General features: G+C 44.9%; 1 protein-coding gene across 3 annotated transcripts in view; it reads right to left on the reverse strand.

Moving 5' to 3' along the window:
• ARHGAP11A (Rho GTPase activating protein 11A) overlaps positions 1-23,672 on the reverse strand; it is a 146,528-nt gene that overhangs the window by 114,083 nt on the left and 8,773 nt on the right. For all 3 annotated transcript variants that reach the window (XM_078659448.1, XM_078659447.1, XM_078659446.1), the window contains exon 2: positions 17,590-17,660. In XM_078659448.1, coding sequence (XP_078515574.1) covers positions 17,590-17,660 — 71 coding nt within the window. The remainder of the gene's footprint in view (positions 1-17,589; positions 17,661-23,672) is intronic.

The following is a 23,672-nucleotide window of genomic DNA, read 5'->3' on the forward strand; positions in this document are numbered from 1 at the left end:
ACATCACCACCATCCTGACCTTGATTCCATCCACTGCCACCACCTTTTCCGTCATCGACCTCAAGAACGCATTCTTCTCCATCCCCATCCACCCAGGCAGCCGATATCTCTTCGGCTTTACCCTAAAAGCCCGCTCATATAGGTTTTGCCGAGCGCCTCAAGGCTACACGGAAAGCCCTAGCATCTACAGCCAGGCCCTCAAAAGACAACTAGACCAAGTCCAGTTACCCGACGGGGTGGTGTTGGTACAATATGTCGATGACATCCTTTTGGCAGCCGACACCACCCCTCTAGCGGTTACCGCCACCATTCAACTCTTGCACTTCCTTGCGGAAAATGGCCACAAGGTCTCCAAGAAGAAGTTGCAATTCTGCCTACCCCAGGTCACTTACCTAGGCCACCTTTTGTCCAAAGATGGAAGAAAACTCACCCCTGATCGAATCCAAACCATTCTAGATACCCCTGTCCCTAAAACCCAGAAGCAGGTTCGCTCCCTATTAGGCCTCACCTCCTTCTGCCGACAATGGTTACCAAACTTCAGCCTCGTTGTAAAACCACTGCTTTCTCTGCTAAACAAAGACGTCCCTTTCCCACTCCCTTGGACTCCTGAGTGTCAAACTTCCTTCACAGAACTGCGAGATGCCCTTTGCTCAGCCCCTGTCCTGGGTACCCCTGATTACAGAAAGCCCTTCTCCCTTTACACTCACGAAAGGGAGGGGTGCGCTTTATCTGTCCTGACCCAGGCCATCGGCCCTAAGCAACGACCGTGCGCTTACTTCTCTGCCACTCTTGACCCTGTCGCCAGAGCCTTGCCTGCCTGCCTTCGAGCTGTAGCTGCTGCTGCAGTCTCTATCCGACAGAGTGAGGGGATTGTACTCTCGAATTCCCTCACGGTACTGGTACCCCATGCAGTCGACACCCTCCTGAACCAAACCAAGACACAACATCTGACGAGTGCACGACTGACTGGATACGAACTGACCTTGCTTGCCCCCCATATCACCCTGAAAAGATGCACCACACTGAACCCAGCAACTCTGTTACCCTTGCCAGAGAACGATCCCAATGTGCACCCCGTACATGACTGCGTGACTCTTACGGACGAACAGACCAGGAGTAGGGTCGATCTCAGAGACACAGCTTTCCCTGACCCCGACGGGGAGTTGTGGGTGGACGGTTCTTGCATCAAACTCTCCGATGGTACCACTTCCGCTGCCTATGCAGTCACCACGGCTCGAACTGTAGTAGAAACAGCCCGCATCACCCAGCGATCTGCCCAGGCAGCGGAACTGATTGCTTTGACGCGAGCCTGCATCCTGGCAACAGGAACCACAGCGAACATTTACACTGACAGCCAGTATGCCTTCGGGGTGGTTCACCATTTTGGGCTCCTCTGGAGGGAGAGAGGATACTTGACCTCACACGGCACACCCATTTTGCACGGGGATTTAGTCTCCGCCTTAATCGAAGCTGTCCTCCTCCCCAACAAACTTGCCGTTATCAAATGCCAGGCACACAAGAAAGTGACAGACATTATTGGACAGGGAAATGCACTAGCCGACATCACCGCCCGAACGACAGCTGAAAATAGAACGACAACACATATGTACGTGACCAGGTCACAAGCAGAAAACTGGACTGACGCCAAGGACACAATTAGAGACATACAAACGGCTAGCACACAACACGAATTGACTGAATGGACACGGGTGGGATTGAAAGACGATGAAGGCTGCTGGCGGACAAAAGACACGAACAGATGGTTGCTACCTGATTCGTACTTGATTCCCATATTAACCATGGCACACTCCCCTGCCCACATAGGATCAGCCCCCATGATCGAACTTGTCTCCAGGGTTTGGCACAATGACAAGATCCCAGATTCCGCCAAACGCCTGGTCCAACAATGCTTAATATGCCTGCAACACAACCCCGGGAAAGGAACTGTAGTACCACGGGGGGGATTTGGGGTCCCAAACCACCCATTTGAAGTCCTGCAGATGGACTACATCCAGCTAGACAGATGCCAAGGCCTGAAATATGTACTCGTCGTGGTGTGCGCATTTAGCAAGTGGGTGGAAGCATATCCAACCCGTGACAACACCGCTATGGCCACTGCAAAGGTTCTGTTAAAGGAGTTTTTCCCCCGTTATGGCCTCTGTCGTGTTTTATGGAGTGATAATGGCCCCCACTTTGTAGCCAAAGTTATCCAGCTCATCCTAAATGGGCTGGGTATTAAACAGAAATTCCACGCAGTCTTCCACCCTCAATCTGCTGGGCTTGTCGAACGACACAATGCCACACTAAAGCTTAAACTGGCCAAAATAGTGGCTACGACGGGCCTGAAATGGCCAGACGCCCTCCCATTGGCATTGCTATCGATGCGCTCTACCCCCACCCGACATCACTTAACCCCTTATGAAGTTGTCTTCGGTCGACCCATGAGCGTCTGGTCTGCCCCGAAACCAACTTCCATTCATGACGTTCCGGATGTCCTAATGTCTGATTATCTGTACAAATTGACTGAAACTTTGTCTGTCCTTCATCAGCAGGTGCAGCATGCCATCCCCGATGCTTCCAGGGGTCCGGGTCACGCCATCCAGCCGGGGGACTTCGTGCTTATCCGAAATTTTCAGCGATCAAAGAGTTTGGAACCCCGGTGGACGGGCCCCTGGCAAGTGCTGATCACCACTCGGACCGCACTTCGAGTGGAGGGGAAGAAACACTGGCTGCACGCTCATCACTGCAAAAAGGTCTCTCCAGCCCTGGCCACGACAGACACCGTCAACACCCAAGAAGAGCTCCTGAACCAGGACCGACCATCGTTGAACTGCTACCCTGATACTGAGACACTTGAACTTTCAAAACATCCTGACCCCACTGTGCCATCTCGAGAAGGGTATTTCCTGCGTCGAAAAGGAGGGAGCTTCGGCTAAGTAGGCCACGGACTAGGTTAAAGGATCTCAGAACGGTGACCCAAACTACCAAGGGTTACCCGGAGAGAAGCTAAAACTAAGTCTGTGGTCCTGCCCACTACCGAGCACCTTGAAGACGAAGATGATGGAAGCGCCAGATAAGAAGATGATGGAAGCGCCAAATAAGAAGCCGACGGAGACAGCAGGAAATACCCACTACAGAAATCCGAGAGTAGACAGACTCCATAGCTCAAAGACAATTGCACTCTTCATCGTAATCCTCCTCTGTTTTCTCCTCATGACTACGCTCTGGATTATGGAAGAACACGCACCTGCTCACGAAACATTCCTAACCACTGCTCAGCCTACCACCATGAAGGAACATTATCTAATTTCGCTCTCTCCTCAACTAAGAGAGAGGCGAAAGGAGTTTTGGAACAACTCTTTCGTGCAGCTACTTCACCAGCACAATCTTGCCACCAATACCACCAACTGCTGGATCTGTGGGTTGCTACCCCATGCCACTGGACATTCAATACCATTCATCCCTTCACCCTTCTCTGTCCACGGCTCCTGCCTTGCCTGGCTGATCCTCCTGCAAGAGAGCTATACGGGCAATGCCACCTCCAGCAGAACTGCAGCACATTCTTCTCATGGGGCCGGGCGAAACAAGACAAAGACACACTTCTGCCCGCTGACCCCCAGCGACTCGAACCAAATGGACATCCCGGCTAAAGAACGAATCGAAATGCAGGTGTTCAACAATCCAACCAGACCCACCTTCTCCTATCTGCGGAAACGAACGGCTGCCACTCTGACTGTGGCCCTGACGGTCATCAACGTCACAGGCCACATGTGTGTAGAAGGACTTGGGACACAGCTGGTGGGTCGCAGCGCTTGCCGCTTTACCAGAACTCTGGATTCCACGGATCCACCTTCCTTTGTGTCATCCCCAAACATGTATTTCATCTGCGGCACGAAGGCCTACACCTGGCTCCCCAAAGGCTGGGGGGGCACTTGCTACATCTCCTTCGTCCTTCCTCCAACTTATGTGGCCCCAGCGAATCACCACAGGCAAAAACGAGCCAAAGACGTTGAGCAAGCCGACTCAACAGGGGCGCAGTTCCTCGATGCTATGAAAGGACTCGTCCCCCTCTGGGGCCCGATGGCAAACAGCCGTGCCATCCGACATTTGACTCAGGCAGTCGAGACAACCATGAACATCACAGCGGGCATCTTTGCCAACAACACTGCCGAGCTCCAAGCGGTCCGTCTGGTGGCTCTTCAGAACCGCCTCGTTCTAGATGTGGTTCTGGCGGACCGTGGAGGAGCATGCCGCATTATTGGGTCCAGCTGTTGTACATACATACCGGACAACTCACCCTCAGTGTACAAAGCCATCGAACATCTTCACAGACTCTCTTCGGAAGTTCACCAAGAGCAAGAAGAATGGTCGCTTGGTGGTTGGTTCTGGGACACCGTCAAAAGCTGGGGCTGGAGACTGCTCACCATTATCCTGATTCCCGTAGTCATAATATGTGGCCTATGCTTAGGAATTCAATGTTTGCCACCTATGTGTTCTTTATGTGCGAGTTGTATTTTTCCCAAAACTGTGGACATTGGAAGCGAACATATGAGAGCATTGTATGATACCGAAGTTAGGAATTTGATGAAAATTGACATTGAGTAAAGCAAGGTGGCTAGATATGTTGAAAAGGGGGGACTGTTGAAAGTTGGACTGAGACCGTCAACATTATCGGCGCCCTCTTGCTCTCCTTAACCTTTTTGTGCGCGTAAAACAGCCGCCATTTTGAACACCATGGCTTCCCTGCTCCCGCCGAGAGCCAGCGCGCCTCTCTCCCACTCCTAGCTTCGCCGGCATCCCCCCGCATACTGACAACCCCCCTGCCTGCACCTGCCGCGAATCATAAAACCCCTCTTCAGCGCTGCTCTGCCCCAGGCCCTCGTCCTGTTCCCAGCGCGACACCTCCCTTCTTCCCATTTATGATCCCCGGCCCTTTGATGCAAACCCCTTTTCCCCGTGTGCCCGTTCGTCTTCCTCGTTCCCAGGCCGACACCCAGCTCTGCCGATACTGTTCCTTGCCCCTCCCCGTACAATAGAAAGTTCCCCCCCAGCAAGGGATCCCCGGGTTGATCAAAGCCCCCCCGCCCTACGAGACCCGATCAAACCCCACACACTCTGTGAATCGGCGGAATATCCAGCTGCGCGATGATCATCACCTGTTGTGAACGGGGCGGGGACTTCCACTGTAACCTTGCGTGGGAACGGGCTGGGAAAGGGGGGGATTCTGAGGATGTCTTTCCGTACATCAAAGTATCGACGAGAATGTGTTACATGCAATAAACAGATAAACATGTGTATAAGAGGCCAGGCCTCAGGGATGCAGTTAGAGCACCTCAGAACGATACCTTCTGTCCGTTTCGTTGTGTTCTCCTCCGGAGAAAATAAAAACCTTGTTTCCTGCCTTCCAGTCTCCAGCGCCTGCCTCTTCAATAGTTTAACTTCTTTGTGGGTTCAAGAGGCGACACCGCCGGGCAATACTTAAGGATCTTATATTCTGGTTGGTAGTGCCCCCCAATTATTTTCACACCATCTTAGCATAATACATGGAGAGGATGTGGATATCAAAGAGCAACATAAAAGGTTCTCTCACGGACACCTCATTTCTCAACGAGGCATAAAGTACTAGCTAGCTTTGAGGCCAGTCCAGAGATTTATTGAACGGTGGGTGAAAATGAGTAGAGGTTGTGAGCAGTGCTAACAAGGAAACAAGACTGGTTAAGAGACTCTATGGTATGTTGGTGGGCTTACAAAAGATTTAGCACTTGAGTGTGGGTTGTTCTTAAATTAACTAAACTGGATTACAAGTAATTTGTGCATTTATTGACAAAAAGTTTCGGCGCCCATTACAATTGGCAAATTTGTATAATTCAACGTATGTGTTCCTGAAAAGAAAAATACTGCACAAAACAGTTTTTCATGATTGCCTGTGAAGGAGTAAGATGCAGGTTGGGTAACTGTTGTGGAGAAGCATCTCGGTTATTGCTCTGCATGGTGGAGATGTGTTTACAATGGGTAAATTTGAACAGTTCAGGAAAACAAAAATAAAATAAAATCAGAACAATGAATGCATAGGAGTAGATGCTGATCACAGGTCAGAGATGATGAGATGTAGAAAAACAGTTTTCTGAAGTGTGTGGATGAACTGTAAGGTGGAGAATGGTGTGTGTAAAGTTTCAAGACAGGTGACCGTGAAGTCACGTAGTGGGAAACCTGAGGTATTAGTCCATAAAAGATACCAGATGTAATTTAAGGTCCAGACAGTTCTTGGTAGCCCTCAGCAATGGCCAAATAAAGAAGGTGGTCAAAGACTTCTATAGTGAGGCATGAGTGACAAGCCTTTGAAATCTATGGTACTTTGTTTACAACTTCTAGCCGGCCCAATTAAAAGTTTAGAAAAACACGGACATAATGGGGTCTTTTAAAACGGAGTAGAGCAAATGAGTTAGTCTTCAATTCAAGATACTGATTTTTTAAATAATAGTTTAGGAATGAAGAAATTGTAAAAGTGGTTATAATTTCAGACGAGAGGTTTAAAAGAGGGAATACCAAACGATTTCAGATAATGGCATGCAGCTTTGCTCGGGCCATCATTCATAATAATGTACATATCCATTCTATCCTTAAACCAGCGGGTTTGTGGACAGTATGAATCAGGTTTTCAAGGAATGTATCCAGTTGCCTATGGACCACAGGCTGGCCATGTTAACTGCGACTGCAGAGATGGCATGATTGTATATGTGGAGCTGGAGGACATTGTATTACTTAACTCTGGAAATGTGGTCAAAGTCCAGTTTATACTGGTAGTCTTACTGAGTCGGCCTGAGGGGTGGGGGGTATGAGGAGAGGGGGATATGGTAAACATCCACCAATGCCCCATCTTGGCATGTGTTCAATTAAATCACCATACATCAAAAACCTTCTTGCATTCACACAGCATGAACAAGACGGCACTGAAGAGCCCAAAAGCAGGTACAGAGCTAAGTCTTCTCGTTGGACCCCCATCATCCAGAACAGTCTTCTGGCCCCAAGCTCAGATAGACACCACCTGCAAAGATCTTCCAAGAGGTGCTTCTGTGTATTGTGTTTCTGAAACCACTGACCTCTTTAAAGCGGCCTTCAGGACTAGCCATGAAATCTACAGAATAATCAAATCAAAAAATAAAACTAAGTTGAATAATCACAAATGTTGTTGTCTGTTTAAGAAGATAGTGCCTCGACTGCAGAAAAAGGATTGAAACTGTACCTCGCAATAAACGCAAATGAGCATGAAGTGCAACATACATACACGCAAGCACAAACAGCCGTTCCAGGTTATAAATCATGTTTCAGGACCCATTGCCAAAAATAGCTTTTGCATTGGGCCATCATCACAGCCTGTAAACTTGTATGCAGCATTAAATCATTTGACACACTTGTGAGCTTTCACCCTATTGCCACTGAATTCAGCATGCCAACAGCTTAACCAGGTCATCATGAGAAAATGGCACCTTGTTTTCCTGTGCTGCAAAAAGTATACATAAATAGATGTTCTCCAGAACATACAAAATGGCTGCAGTCTTTTCAAGCTCCCCTTGGAAAAGACAAATTGTCCTGCTTGCACAAAGTGCTTTTGTCAACAGAGGCTCACCTCACTACATGCACATGAAAAGAAACACATGGCAAGTGCTATAATACACTTTCACTATGTGTAACCAGCAACTGGTTCACTCCAAACCCTACCTCACATAACTCCTTGAAGTGCGGAGCACTGGCTGCGTCTTACTCAATGGAAACAAAAGGGTGCCTTTCTTGCAGTAAATCGGAATCGCGTTTTACTTGAAACCAAACACTACCAGCTTCAAGAAAATATTCTTTCGTCTAACAAGGGGAAAATGGCCATAAAAATATGTCAGTCGACAATGTTGTGACACTGATGAAGTAGAACATTACAGGAATCAGAATAGAAAGTAAGGACTACACCCGAATAGATAAAAGAACAGAAAAGTTCAGTACAACAAACTGAAGAGTCATTTAGAATCACTTGGGCAACGAACAATCAACCCTATTATGAGATAGTTTTTAGGTTCCACTTCTAGGATAACTCTCCTTTCTATTTGTGGTCCTGTCTGTCCAGGTTTCATCTGCACCCATCACAATCTGCACCCATCACAATCTCCTCATGAAATACCACAAAGTAAAGCTTTTAAGTCGTGCAGTTTTGGAACAAATGGCCATCGATTAACCAGTTTGGCAACAGCTTTAGAGTGATGTTTCTTGAGACTGCGTTGTGGGAGCATAGAGAGGCGAGCCTGAGCGGCACAGTTCAATATAGGGCTCCCAGGAAACACTCAAAGCAAAGCTTGTAAATCTAACTCACCTGAACATCCTTGAAGGCTGCGTCATAACGTGTCAAAACACAACTCCAGAAATTAGGCCTACCAAAGCACTCTGTTTATTCACGTCTTAAGGCCATAGCATCATAAAAGGTGTGTGTGTGTGGGGGGGGGGGGGGGCAGACTATCTCTGAACCACTCCCACCCTGGAGCCTGAATATGAAGAATTAGCAAATCTCTGGCAACGTCTGATGCAAAGACATAGGACAGATGGTTAAAAAGAAAAAGCATCTTAGGGTTTGCGAGGTGTGTGTTGCCCTGCTTTCTGCACTGCTGGGGCATAGTATTGTTACAGAATGGGACACAGACGCTTACGCTGCCACCTCTGGAATACAGAACTAATAGGCGCTACACGTGTGCTGGGGCAATTTCAAGAAGGAGTTTTCTTATTTGCATGGTAGCACGGCCCCACGGAAATGAGTAAACACTTTGCCTTTGTGATATTACAGATTTGAGAGTTTTATATAGCGCCAGCTAGACCCGAAGGAATTCGAGCGCTTTACAACAGCAAATGTTCACAAAGATAACAAGTCTGCAGAGAGAGGTAATACAGATGTTAAGAGGGAATATGGCTATAGGCAGCATTTAGGTGATGCATGTCGAATGTGCTGCTCAACATCACCCATTAGAAGGCCATCGCCTTTCCAATGTAGTTGGGTTGCCCCTGCTCAGAGAAACCAGCATATATTCCTCCACTAATGCACTGCCCCAGGACAGGCCCAATTTCGAGGCTGTAATGGGGACAGAGCATTTACTGTAATAGGGCGCATTGCCCCGGGTGCGCTGTGGCACAGAGTTTGACATTGTGCCCTATACAGAATACAGCCAGTAGGCTTAACCTAAGAGATCAGAAACATCATCAAAACTCTCAGCTACCCAACAGCTACCACAACATCATCGTATGGGAGGGTATCTGTTGCTTCATCTCGAAACTCCAGTCTCCCAATAAAGAGAAGCCCTTTTTAAAGGCTCTCCATCATTCACAGAGCTCTTCACTAGCATAGGGATGCCCCATCACAGCATGTGGAGACAGACACTACTTTTTTTTTTAATTAAGAAAGCATAACATTCTGGGAAGTGAAATCTGTTTCACAAATCAATACAGCCAACATATTTGAAAACGAAGAAGTGTACTATGGTGTAAACTTGAAAAATGATGTCCTCCCAATTCAGAGTGATACAACAGCTCTGCACAAGAAGACCAGAAAGTGTCAGTCAGCTTACAAACTTTGTTTAGACATGGTGTGGTGAGAGTAGTTGCAACATACATGTCTGCCTGCATTCCACCATGGACAGTTTTGCACCACGATTCCAGACTAGTGGCAGTTGTTTAAGGCACAAATTCTACCAAACAGTTCGGATTACACCTCAGCGCCAGCTATCTTTTTATTTCACCAATAATATTTCAACTGATCCTGCTCAGATCGTCAAAGTATCTTCAGTCGGACACTCGAGTTGGAGGTTCCGCTCCATGGAACAAGTTCCACTAATATCTGTAGGACATCCAAGAACTGCTCCCCTCATGTAGACATACATGGAAACTTTACTTCAGTCCTGTTACACTTGTAACTACATTGATTGACCTTTAGGTTTATGCAACGGGTGTCTTACAAATGCTAAAAAGTAAATGCAATAAGGGCTGGAGTGAGACTGAAAAACTTCAGAGGTGCAAAAACAATGCAAGAGACTAGTAACTTGCAATAAGGTTACATGGTGTGAACTGAATTCAAGTATAGTCACAAAAATCCAACAGTACTTGTCACACCAATATACACATCTAACACCCTGCTGGACAGTGGCTACGCCTTCAACCACAGCCACTTAATCTGTTTATTCAGTGCCAACCCAGGCATTGCACACCTTCCTGAAGCAACATGGAAGTATTCGGCTGGCTTCCTGTCTCTTGAATTCCAGTCTTCCTTGTGATCAGCCCAATCCCCTCAAGAAGTGATGTCCAACTATCAGACCATACTTAAATCCATGCTGCTCACTTAACTCTTGGTGGCCCCACAGCTCTAGTAACAGACTATCATTGTCGCTGAACCAGGTCAGTGAGAAAGCCTTCCATGGCAGCCACAGATGAAACGAGCATAGACAACGAAAATGTGTACGCCTTTGAGTAGCAAGAAGGGTTTTTGAGATTTACAAGACAGAGGTACAATGGGACTAGCAGTAAGGCAAGCTTACCTCACAGAACAAGTACAACATGAAGTCTTGACAACTACCAACGACAGTGCAAGCAACAGAAGTGCAGGAGCCCTACCTCTGCCCAAAACACACACTTATAGGAAAGGCAGAAATAAGTGTCAATACACAGTATATGCTACCCTTACATGCTAGAAGGATCGCATAGGCTGTAGCATTGCCAAGTAGCCTATTAAGCCTGTACTGTTGTAGTACAGCCTCAAAATAACTGAGAAGATCTGCTCGGTACAAAAATGGACTAAAATTTAAGTGCCTACAAAGGTTCAGTATATGGAGACAAACTTGGAATACTGATATTTATCATCAGTGGAGTAAGGGACATGTAACAGGAGAGAGGATATGGCCTAACAGCTAGACCAGTCTACGTCGGAGCTGGGGAACAAGGTTCAAGTCTCTGCAAGGACGCTCAGCATCCTGTGATTCTGGGCAAATCACAATCTCCCCGTGCCTAACAAAAATGAATGTGTCCCTCTGTGCTCATGTAAAGCGCTCCGAAACATCCGGGTCTAGTTTGCCCTATATAAAACTACAGAAGACAAAAAAAAAGCAAATAAGATAGAATTACCCATGTTTTTATTTTTATACATTGTCGACTAAGAGGAGCGGTATAAAGCCCTTGCAATACAGAGCGGCAAGTTCACAAGAAATGAACATTTCAACCAACTTGGATTGATAGAATGGTCATTGTTTTTGCAGTTTCATCATAATTAACAAGTGTATGAAATGTAATCTGAAACGAGCATAAAATAGTGGACTTGTACATTGTTTTGCATACTTAGTCGTGAGAATGAAACCATGCTGCCCTTTGGGATAACCTAGATAATCTCCATCTCGACCCAACATAGCTGGGAACACCCTAGTCCTTGTGATCACCAAACCTTCTCCTAGTCCAATCGTCCCATGATCAGCCCTTCCATGTTCACAGGCAGCAGTTCAACCAGTCACGAAGTTAAAGGACCAGTGGTGCCCATCGGCTGCACCCGTAGATGGAAAACATCAGATATTAAATTCTGGGAAGCCATCACCACAGCACAAACCCCTGCAGCATTTGAGGAAAACCCTGAAGTGCTCCTTACAAATAACACAATGCAACTTCACTGAAACAGTTAGCTACAAAAAGAGTATGCTACAGGCCCCAGAGGTTTCCTGAGATAAGGAGAAACGGCCAGGATGGTAAGCAAGCTGGGTTAATTGCCTCCTTGATGAAAAATGAGATTATTGCAGCAGCTGATGAGGAAGATGGGAGATATGTTGTGTGAGAGAGTGGGAAAAGAGGAGATGCAAAGTAGTGATATGAGAGTAGAAAAGCAAATTCTTGCGAATGAAGGAGGTCATGAAGCAAGACTGAGGAAGGGATTATGGTAGAGCACTGTAGCAGCATGATGGTTATGGGTGCGAACATTTAGAAAGCTTGTCTGGCATAGTAGACTTGAGCCAGCAGATATCTGGGGTAATCCAAAACTGGGGCAACCTAAAGCGAAGGCAAGAGGTGGAGGGGTGTCAAGATGTTCCCTGGATGCGTGTCAAGTGTTGATCGAAAGACAGTTGAAGAAATCCAAGAAATTAGAAAGAAGAGTGTGGTGAATTCGGTTTAGATTGAGAGTAAACTGTTGGGTGAGGTCTTTACTTTATGTGACTGGTGAAAGGTTTTAAGGCACGGGGAGACAGCAGAAGGGATACTGCATCATATTCAGAGCCACTGGGATGAGATTGTGCGGGCACGGCATTTTTAGCATAATGATGGATAATTTAGCAAATGCAGTAAATCCATAATCTGCAGATTGTCACAAAATAGGTCTCTAGCTTAAACAGTTCAAAAGTTACTAAAACACACAGCAACACATGTTGCTGCACAGTGGTAGGACCTTCGCGAAGGTTTACTTGTCACTTTTTTGTTGCCCATTGCTAACTTTGAGTATTAAACTGCTACGAATGAGGTGCAACCTATGCCCAGTGTAAAAAAAGACAAAATAATTAAATACTATTACAAATGTCTCATTACGCCGCATAATTTGCTTTTTTTCATGTTGCAAAATGTTGTCAACCCTGTCACCTAATTTTGCCCTCCCTGGTCTCATAGTTCCAGTGGCCTTGACCATATCCTGGTCTCAGTGAGAAGGGTTAATGCTGAAAGGAAAGCATGATGGTAAAGAGGAGGATTGAGTTCAGTATCTTGCTTAAAGTGAATTTGGTATGTCCGTGCCCAGCTCCTTGAAATAAAGATTTTAGTCGGCCAGAAGATAGATATAAATTAACTAAGTGAAGCGTGCAAGTAGAATAGGCTGGTTGTAGACAATCTCAAGGGTGTGGAGCTTGGATGAATTGGGGTTATGGGCGTTTAGAAAGCAGCCGACTCCACTCCATGGCAGAAAGACCTCTGAGCACATGAGAAGGCGGCATTTTGGGCTACAAGGGCAGCAGGTAAAGGGTATTAAATCATACTGGCAGGTGATTGAGGTGTTCACTCTATGTAGCTCTACAACTGAAGAGATGAGGTTTGTGAAAGGTTGCGCTCTAGAATATCACATTTTGTAAATTGCTGCTGTTTCAATCTTATAAAGAAACATTTCAAGATGGCTACTTAATTCACAGTTCTAAACCAGATCATCATAATAGACAATTTCAATATGGTAGAGGACAATCCATTAGTCCATGCTCTGACCAATAAGCATTCAAAACAGTGATGGGTAAAATGCTTGAATTCATCTGAGCTACTTTGCACATCATATCACCTCAGCTTGGACCCAGTCATATGCAAATCACTCGTGCCTGCTACAATCAGAAAAGTACAATAAGCATAGCAATATGCATGGCAGTGGCATGGGACTGCATATTGATGCAGGAGTTTATCAAGTTTTTTCACTTTCTCCTTTACTTAATACCATTGCAGGATTGTTGCCAATAATGCGATGAACTACCAAGACATAAATAAAAGTGCATTTCATTTGAAGTGGTTTCGCAAAGCGCACAACTAAAAAAAATGAAGTGTGCGAGGCTAGTGGTGTACACTTATAGCCCTAGGAGAAGTAATTTCCAAAGCTATCGTCAGAAAACCGAGAACAGAGCACCTGCATTCGCAAGTAACCCACAAGCGGTGTCCTTTACACACAACTGGGACAGAGGTGGAAAATTGCCAAACATTAAGTTAGACAAACCAGATTCACAAGTAAAATGTCAAATTAGATAGGCGTAAGCTTTACAATCAGTGAACCTGCCCCAAAGGAATTTTGAACACACAGAACTGCAAACAGACCACACCCATTTCTTGAGGCAAACTCTGCTGACAGATAGATTCTGTGTTTCCTGCCCAATCGAGTGCAACGTAGATACAGTTCTGGAGATCAGACAGGAGAAAATGTGTGGACTCTAAACAACTAGCAGGCAGACAGGGCATGCTATACCGCATCTTCAACACTCCCCACAGGACTGCTCTACATTCTGAACTAGGTCAGTTTGCTTTTCTTTTCCACACAAGGCATTTTAGTTCATTTGCATTGAGCCTTCCTTTTCTATAGCAGTTGTTGGAAACAACTGAAAACGTGCTACACTGAACTGCACAGACTTCAAGGAGCCGGTTCTACCACGGGTTGTGAATTCTAAGCTTTCATTTGGCTGTATACAGATCAAATATCGGTCTTCGCATTCAAATCAGCTATAGGTGTATCAATGTGCTATTCTAGTAGAACTAGGCCTTTGGGGTGCGATACAACACCATTGCGTGCAAGACTAAAAAGGCAAGATTCCGCTGTAACAAAGGAAACTGCAGATAAAAAAAAAAATCAAACAAAAGACACTATTCATCATAAAGTTTTACAAGTACACTGCTGTAGGACAATGTACAATTATTGGCAATTTGCCTAACCTGTATTCATTTCTGAACGTCTCTCCATCAGCCTTCATGAAGGTGTGGGTAGAACCCAACATGATCATCATCAAAACCCTCCATGGAGTGTACCTTCTTCTCAATCGCATCAGAAAGCATCTCTCAAGCTTCACATCTATTAGCAACCCCAACATTATCTACACAGGGTTTATTCTCCTGCAATTTCATAGCAGAGATTTCCCTGCAGGCCCAATCTTAAATAGACGCACACTCCACCACACAGCAGTTACCAGCAGAACATTAAGCGCATGACTCGAACATTCAGTTCATTCCACCAGATACCTCAACTATACTGTCACCACATGTGCAACACCGTTCCACCCACATTTCACAATGTATGCAGTCCCACCCACAAGATACTGTGCATTCACAATATGCAGGGACATGAGATGGTCAAAAAGAAAGCAAGTCAGCTTCTATTACTTTCTCCTGAGTGAAATTACCAGTTGGCCTTCCTTACCACCCACCTCACAGAGATTCCATTCACTAGGGGATGGTGGGACAGACCTCGTCAAGAATGTTGTACTGCCTAGAGGAGTATGTCCTTCAGCAATCATCTTCCTCTGCATGAAGGATCAAACACCAAATGACAAATTCGATCTGAGTTAGCGATATGAAATTGTGTTTTCAATTCGGAGCATGGTGATCTAAAAAGGTTTTTATGAAAAATAGCCCGGTGTTTCTGCACACATAAAATACTCCAAAAACTACAACCGTACTGCTCCTTCCAGCACATCAAGACAGCAGTCACGCAAGTGCACATGCACGCCTCTTTTTATCACTGCATTTCACTCTACAATTGCATCTGTGGCATACCCCCAGCCCTAGTTATACAGAACTTTCTAATAAAACTAAAACATTTAGATCAGGCACTGGGGTCACATCTCAGCTGTGTAGTATCTGATCATCACCCAACGAGATCACTTTCAAATTAAAAGCATCAGCATTCCAAAAAACACTGTGCACCAATTTTAAAATAATGATCTGGCTAGCAAGTCACTTCTGAGCAATCAGACGAAAGCCACAGCCTTTGTACGGGAGACCTCAATAGGCAAGTACATACATTCAGGTGGCATAACTGATGCACATCTCACTGATGTCACCCATTCGAACCCCTGAACGCTGCCAGTAAGGTTGTCACATCACTTTTGGTTGAAAGACCACAGTTAGCAGTGTATGCTTTTCCATTAAAAATCAATGTTAACAGGTGGGTAAGGAAGCAAACCAAGACTACAAATACCTGTGGGCTATTGGCTATCAAATGACAGACCAGCACAAACAAATGGTGGCCTGATGACAAAGAGCTATATGGGTGCCTGCATTTAGGAACGTGAGAAAAGCCATTCTTTAAACAAACTCCGATTCACAGAGTTCTAGACAAATGTAACACACTCCATCCAATGCTACAACACACCACGCACAGCGTATTCTGGCTCCACGTCACCTCCAGTTAAGAGATCTGGGTTAAATTCATCATTCTTTTCCTGGACTATTTCCATGTGGAGCAGGGTCAGGACTGATTTGCAAATGGCTGGGTCAAGACAAACACATCCCCTACATTCTACATGAGGCAAAGCTATCACATTAGCCCTATGCACACTTAAACAAGCGATAAGGGCACTAAGGGGATAAGGCACAGTCCCAAATACAGTTCATGGTTTAATAGACTATGTGAAGTCCTAGCTATGAAGAAACTCATCTGATTTGGAGGGAAGGGAACGCCATATTGAGAGCACATGAGAATCGTGCATAGCTTTCCTATCCCAGGAATACAGAGAATTCACATGCCCCAAATACTCAGCGGTGCTCAGTCACACATTGTCTCAATCTATGGACCAGACAGCTACTATCACTTCTTAGTAGTACATACTGAGAAGGCAGTACATACTGTGAAAGGGTCTATAGCAAAGACTCCCAACCATGACTAAGAGTGCAAAACGAATTACTTCTTTAAAGATAACAGCGGGAATGGAGAGGGAGGGTCAGATAGCTTGGGTTATGGTTAATTGTATAACTAAATGTTAGGTCAATTATGCTCCCCCACCGACCAGTGGTTGTAGATAGGCAGGCCAGTGATCTGTGAAAGGGAGCCATGTCCTGAAGCCTGGATGGAAGGGCTCAGATTCTACTTTCGTTAAAAGGTGTATTTTCATGTCACTATCAACCAATATTGCTTACAAGAAGGAAACCCTTGCAGGACTCTTTAGGCAAGTCAAGGATATATGTGATACATCCAGCTAATTTAAAAAAAGAAGTCCATTTCTTTCAAAATACATTCCAATACAATTTCTGTAGTACAGTTAAAACATAATAAAGCAGAGCATTTACAGCCTTACAATGATAGACTCCAAGATCGTAGGCCGTACAAAAGGTAGTTGGCACCTAAGATACTAACTTGTACCCTCTGTGGGCTCGAACTTTAAAAATCCTCACTAATATTTGCTGTCTTGCTCCTCTAGAGGACACACTAAACCAAGCGGACTTCAGAATGAATTCAATGTACCCCCAAAGGCAAGAGAAGCCTGCAGGCATTTGTATTCACAAGTCCTGAAGAATCTACCCCGAACAAGAGGACATTCTAATAACCAGTTGAGGAAAAAAACCTTACTAAGAGCAACACAAACCATCACCTGTTGATATGTAGGCAGTTTGCCATGCAAAAAATATGGGGTATTTGAACTAATCAATATCAGTTTGAGTCTATAATCTATCCCGCAGTCAGGATCCTGACAACAAAACACTCAAACTTAAATGAAAATGTTGGCAGATGTTCTCTGTACGCACAAAATGTTCTTCGTTTTAGAGCAACACAGACCTACTGGGCTTTTCAAGTACCGCAAAAACAGAGAATAGAACCACCAACTCAACGGTACTCATTCCATCACCATGCAAAGGTTAAGGGCTGAGATGGCTGGAAACAGTAATACAAACTTGCAATTTCTAAAGCAGACAAATTAGCACGAAAAAGTAGCTTGCCAGCTATTGCAAAAGACAGGCGTGTTCAGAGATTGTTTCAACAGCCCCAAGGAACAGGCAATGAGTTACTGAAGCAGGGATCGTATGCTTCAGGAAAGACCTTAAATCAATTCATACACATTATGAAGATAGCGAACAGTGAAGCTTGCTTACCTGGGAATGTTCCCATAATCCTGCACAAAGGCGTGAGGCAGATCATGGAGGGGCGTGCCAAAGGTTTTACCCTAAAATTTAAAAAGATTTAATTAATGCTGTGCAGTCACTTTGGTTACTTTTAAAGTACACAGTCCTTCAAGAAATTCAAAAAACGTGATTTGCTCGTTCATGTCCATAGCAACGATAACATTTAACAATGTGCGCAAGATCGTGGGGATCTGTATCATGAAGGAAGCCTGGTGTCCTTTGCCTCACATGTGGATAATTCTGGGGTAGCACCGGGGCAATTCCTCATACACCGAACAATCATAGCTGCACTACACAAGCACTGGGGAGATGTGTCAAGGGAACCCAAACACAATTAACCACCAATGTTTACATGTCATGGCCCAGGGAAGGCATCTTAACAAGTGGTTAACTGCCTTCCTCGGGTATCACACAGGGGCACTTATGTTCTCTTAGCGGGCGCGGTGGGAGGGGGACTTGCAGCGCCCTTTTAAGGATGCTGAATGGAGCAGGGAACTGGAAGGTCCAGTTAATATCCCACGAAACATGCGATTCCGCCTCTTACAAAATGTTATCACCCCGAGGGCATACCTTACTCCAGCAAAAATTAACAAATTCTATGATGGTGTGGAAGCTATCTGGCCACACTGTCACCCCACTGATGCAGACCTATTGAATATGGTATTGAGTTGCCCGCAATTAGGAGAATATTGTGAGATGGTGGCGTCTTCGCTGAGCCGGTGCACAGATCGAATAATACCTCTGAACTGGGAGACCTGGATTCTGCATCTCTACGCAAACACCAAAAGCCTGAGTCTCACCTCGGTTCATTGTGCTAGGGATGTCACAAAGAGACTGATCACTGCAAAATGGCGCTCGCCTGAGCCCCGGCCACGCTTGCTTGGGAGCGCTCTTTGCAGGTGTGGGCCAAGGCAGAAAGCTACACAGGGAAGATGCATTGGGCCTACGGAAAATCCCAATCACAGAATGCTGTGATACAATACTGCAAGAGCTCCTGGGAAGTGAAGGGACTCCGGAGCTAGACACAGAACTAACAGCAAACAGACTTTTATATGGGCCCCCCCACATATACCCTGAAACGGCGCCTCACATGCACGATATTCAAACGATGCATTGGTATAGTAAACTGCTAAGTATGCATCAAGTAGAGCATGCATGCCATACTAAGAACACACGCCAGCACCAGTTAACATAATCCAGGGACCATCCCTTTGGTTACTTGGAGGTGCCCTGCTAACTCAGACGCCATCCCAGTTAATCTTAGTTGCCCCCGGTTTTTACCCCTCACTCCCACTGTGACTGCCTTTGAAAAGCAATGCATGTACAGCTCATCAATAGGTGTACCTCCCTTCGGTGATCAGCAGCACCTTATAGTTCGCTCTCCACCGAAGATGCAATGCATTGTAATATGTATGCTGTATTTGCTTGTTTAGCATTTTAAAATTTGATATACATTCATTCATTTAAGCTTTATTCGACAATTAAGTCATAAAAGCACAAACATTAAAAGGAAGAAAACATTGTAAATCTATATACAACTCAATATAAAAACATCCATATTTGATCATTTTCTATAAATAATTAAAACATGATTAAATTCCTATGATGGCTGTCGAATACATTGTTAAACATTAAAAATAAAATTAGTTTTACTTTAAAATTCCTTACTACCAGACTTCAATAATATTTTGTATAAATTTGTTGGCACTGCTATATCAGGGTATAAAATGTAGACAAGATGGGCTCATACAACCTTATTGAATACAATGGGCGTAGGACTACTACCACAGGTAAGAAACCTTAGTATTAAAGCATCATCCATGGGGCTAACTACTAACTAACCGAAAGCAGCACCTTTGATCGAATAGACCATGCCCAACTCAAGTATTTGGCCATGGCTATGGCTATAAGTGGAGAGGGATCAGTACATAAAATTTGCAAAGCCTCAACATGTCTTCTAATGCCCATTGAGTTGCAGATGGGCTTTATCCACATGCGTGCGACGTGGTGCAGCATATAATGGGCAAAAGAACAGTAAGTGAGTTACAGATTCCTGCTGATCCAAACACCTAGGGCATTTGTCATTAGTTGCTCCGGCCCATTTAGCAGTAAATAGCCTTGTTGGGAGAGTGCCCACCCTAAGCTGGAAATACAGCTTTCGATCATAGGGCGTCTCAATAAGATCCCAATACTTCTCTAAAATGGGCCAAGGCTTGTATTCTAGAAAACGTCCAGTAAGATGCGTAGAGAGTCCAATACAACATGCTGATGAGAAAACCATTTCCCAATATCTTTCCTTCAAGGTCTTTTTTGAAGGAAAGTCAGCATTAGAAGGATCATCCCATAATGCAATCATACCCAATCTCACTAGCAGAGATCTAATCTCCTTCAACCATTTGATTTTATGGAAGGAGTCTGCTTCGATTATATCCCTAAGGCCCTGGGCATAATGTGATAATTCCTCAGTGCACCATATTCTACGCCAGAATAATAAGGGGCGAAGCTTAGCCATATCTTCCACTGCTTTCCTGCCTAGATCCAAAAGAAGTGGCCTCAGAGGAGTACTTTGTGGAACACCAGTAATTTTGTGAAAGAATGTATTCTCCGCTAAAGTTAGATGCTTTACATTTTCGAACCCCCACAGTTCGGCTCCATATAGGGCCGAGCTCAATACCTTCATACCATAAATGACTAATACAGGGCTAATGGGTTTGGTAAGTGAAGTTTTAAATTTAGATACAAGAATCCCTGATTGCTGGTGAAGTTTTAAAACGGCCAAGTCAAGTTGGCTTTTCCAACGCATATCCTTCTGCAAGGTGACACCTAGATAAGTAAAAGCATTAACCTGTTCCAAGGGGAGTACGTTCATGTACACACTACCTCTGAAAGATTTATGATCATTGAAGGACATGAATTTGGTCTTGGCGGTATTAATTTCTAAACCGCGGAGAAGGCAAAATTCTTCGAACCGTTGAAAGGCCCTCTGGAGGCCGCTCGGTGTTTTGGAGATAATCAAAGTATCGTCCGCAAACATGAGGATAGGAATGCGAATACCTGCCAGCACCGGCGCGTCCGTGGGGTTCAAGGAAAGATAGTCTGCTACTCCATTGATAAAGAGCGAAAACAGGGTGGGCGCCAAAACGCATCCCTGTCGTACTCCTCTATCAACGGGAAAGATTTCAGTTACTTGGCCCTGGGACCCCCATCAGACCCGGGCAAAGTTGTCCTCATGTAGGCAGACGATCAATGACAGCAGCTCCGGGGCCATCCCCATCTCCCCAAGACTTGCCATAATTTGCTAGGCGGTACGAAGTCAAAAGCTGACTTTAAGTCAACAAACACGGCATACAATGCCCCTTTTCCTAAAACCGCTGTCCTCCAATAGATTGTAATAAAGCAAAATACTTGGTCTATCGTACTTGTTAAGGGACAGAAACCGGCCTGCAGTGGAGACAAAGTATTATGTTCCTCCATCCAAATCTGCACCTTGCTCAAAACTAATCTACCCATGACCTTCTGCATTGAATCAATTAGGCTAATGGGCCAAAATTGCCTGCAACAGATTTATCTCCTTTCTTATACACCGGGATGATCTCTGCCCCTTTCCAGGAGGGAGAGGCAGCAGCTCCATATGCAATTGCATTAGCCAAATGAACAATGTATTGGCGCCAGATTAACTTATCGTGTAAAAAGACATCGGCTGGAATACAATCTATACCTGGAGCTCTTCCCTCTGTAACTGCTTCTAACGCCCTGTCAACCTCCTCTGATGTAAAAACCACACCTAAATAAAATGTATGTGGAAATGTGCCTTTGTTCCCTTCATCTGTGCAACAGGCATATTGTGGCTTAAAATAATCAATCCACAGGTGCTGGGCTACATTGTTCTGAAGAGGGTCTGGATGTCCCCCCCTGTCCCATTTGTAAGTATCCCGAAATAATTTCGGGTTTTTGGCCTCACATGCTGGTTTTAATTCCGGTCATCTGCATTGGTCCCATAATATTTTTGCCTCCATCTGGGTATTCCTATAGCAGTTCCGAGCCACTCCTACATTACCAGGGTCCCTAACTTTTAATGCTGAGCCCAACTTAGCCCGAGCTTGTCGATAGGCCTCATTATACCACCCACCAGGTTTCTTGTTCTTTATGCTCTTGCCTGTGCCAGATTTACAAAAATATGTTTTCAACCGAGCAAAGAGTTTAACATGGGTATCAATCATGAAGGAGTGAAAGTCTGAGTTGTTGGTACTGGCACCTAGGTCTACTAATGCATTATTAACATTGTTGTTTATGGCGACCAGAGTTTCAAAATGTTCAATGATTTTGCTCCATTTGAGATGGCGCATATCATTGGTTAGAATTAGATCTGCTGTTATTACGCCTTGGGTTGCTGGTACCTCGTCCCCCACATATATGTTAAGTATTGAACTGAGGGGATTATGGTCACTTTCTAGACGTCCCGTTACAACCATATCCTTTAGACAGTGCCACAGTTTTATATTGACTCGCAAATAATCTATGCGACTAGGCCTATAGCCATTATCATATGTGCTGGCGCCTTGCCTGTCAGATGGTGTTCGGCCGTTAGCAGCCCTCAGTCGTTTCCCCATACACAGCCCCTTCAATTGTATGGCCACCTCAGTCCATTTTTTTAATAGGCGTTATCTCGATTTTGGGGATACTCCATCTAATGTCTTCTTCCTCAGTAAGATTCTGGTCTTCTTGCCCTAATGTCTCAAATGTTGTGTTGAAATCCCCCGCTACAAGCGGCAATATGTTGCTAGGCATAGCATCCAACAGATCATCTAGGGCTGTAATTACCTCTGATTTTGGGCCCCCGGATGACCTCTTGCATATATAGTATAAATACCTATGCAACAACCTGAGGATAGACTTAATCTCACTGCAAGAATGTCATTATTCGATACAGCAAGTTGTTGAACCTTACAGCTTAAAGCCTGCCGAACCCAGAACACTAATCCCCCTAACGGGCGACCTTTATCTTTCTTTATCGCAGGGACCTGGAAATTAAGATAGCCCATACGGAAGATAGGGTCCACCGACCATGTCTCTTGATAGAGACAGATGTTGTGTTTTTAGATAAAATTAGACCAATCGGGCGATGATAACTTAGATCCCAATCCTGCTATGTTCCAAGATAATATTGATGTGTAACAATTATTAAAAGGTCGAGCCATCAGGACTATCAATCCTACCAGGTAGATATTGCTGCCTAATTTCATTATTTGGCCCTGGAACTGACGTTAATTTTGTTTCTCCCACCGGTTGAATTGATATTAACTCAGAACCCGGTGAATCCAGATCCATTTTCTGTATACTTGTTTGAATTCTATTAAACTGGGGGTCTAGTGGCCCGTTCTGAATATTAGCTTTGCCAGCGGTTAGATTCCTACTCCAAGCTAACTTGCCTTCATGTAACAATACAGTGTTTGCCCTTTGCTTAGGATTGGATAGGCGTCAATCACAATCTTCCAAACCAGACAACACATCATATCTGTTGGTCAACCTAATTCCCCCTACATCACTCCTGACCTGTCTCCCCCCTTCCAAGGACATATTTGTCGGAACGTGACACCTACGTTAAAATGGCTTGGATGGGGGAGGTCTGTTATAAAAGAACTCTAAGGTAAGAGGGATTATTGTGGAGTTCCTTAATTGGGGAGGGACAAGGTTAAGCAATATATTTGGAAATACTCTTGGATTGGAAAACTTAATGAGGATACAGTCACCTTCAAACAATTTCTTCTGAATTCCCACCCTCCTAGCCATAATGATTTCATTGGCTAATTGCTGTCTCCCCTTTTCAGAGATGTTTATGTTATTGGTCAACCAATGCAAACATGTATCCATTAGATGACTGGTATATTCTATTTGATCAACACTTAGGTGGGGTACATTTGCTAAAACCATAGACAGTGGGGTGGCAGCAGGAACAGGATGGAATGGCGATGGGTGAAACTGAGCTCTGTTTCTTGTAGAAGATGATCTTACTCCCCCAATCGTAGAACTAGCATTTTGAGTCTTGTCTGGCA

The sequence above is a fragment of the Lissotriton helveticus genome, chromosome 9 (genome assembly GCF_964261635.1).
Source record: "Lissotriton helveticus chromosome 9, aLisHel1.1, whole genome shotgun sequence".
In the NCBI taxonomy this organism is placed as follows: Eukaryota; Metazoa; Chordata; class Amphibia; order Caudata; family Salamandridae; genus Lissotriton; species Lissotriton helveticus.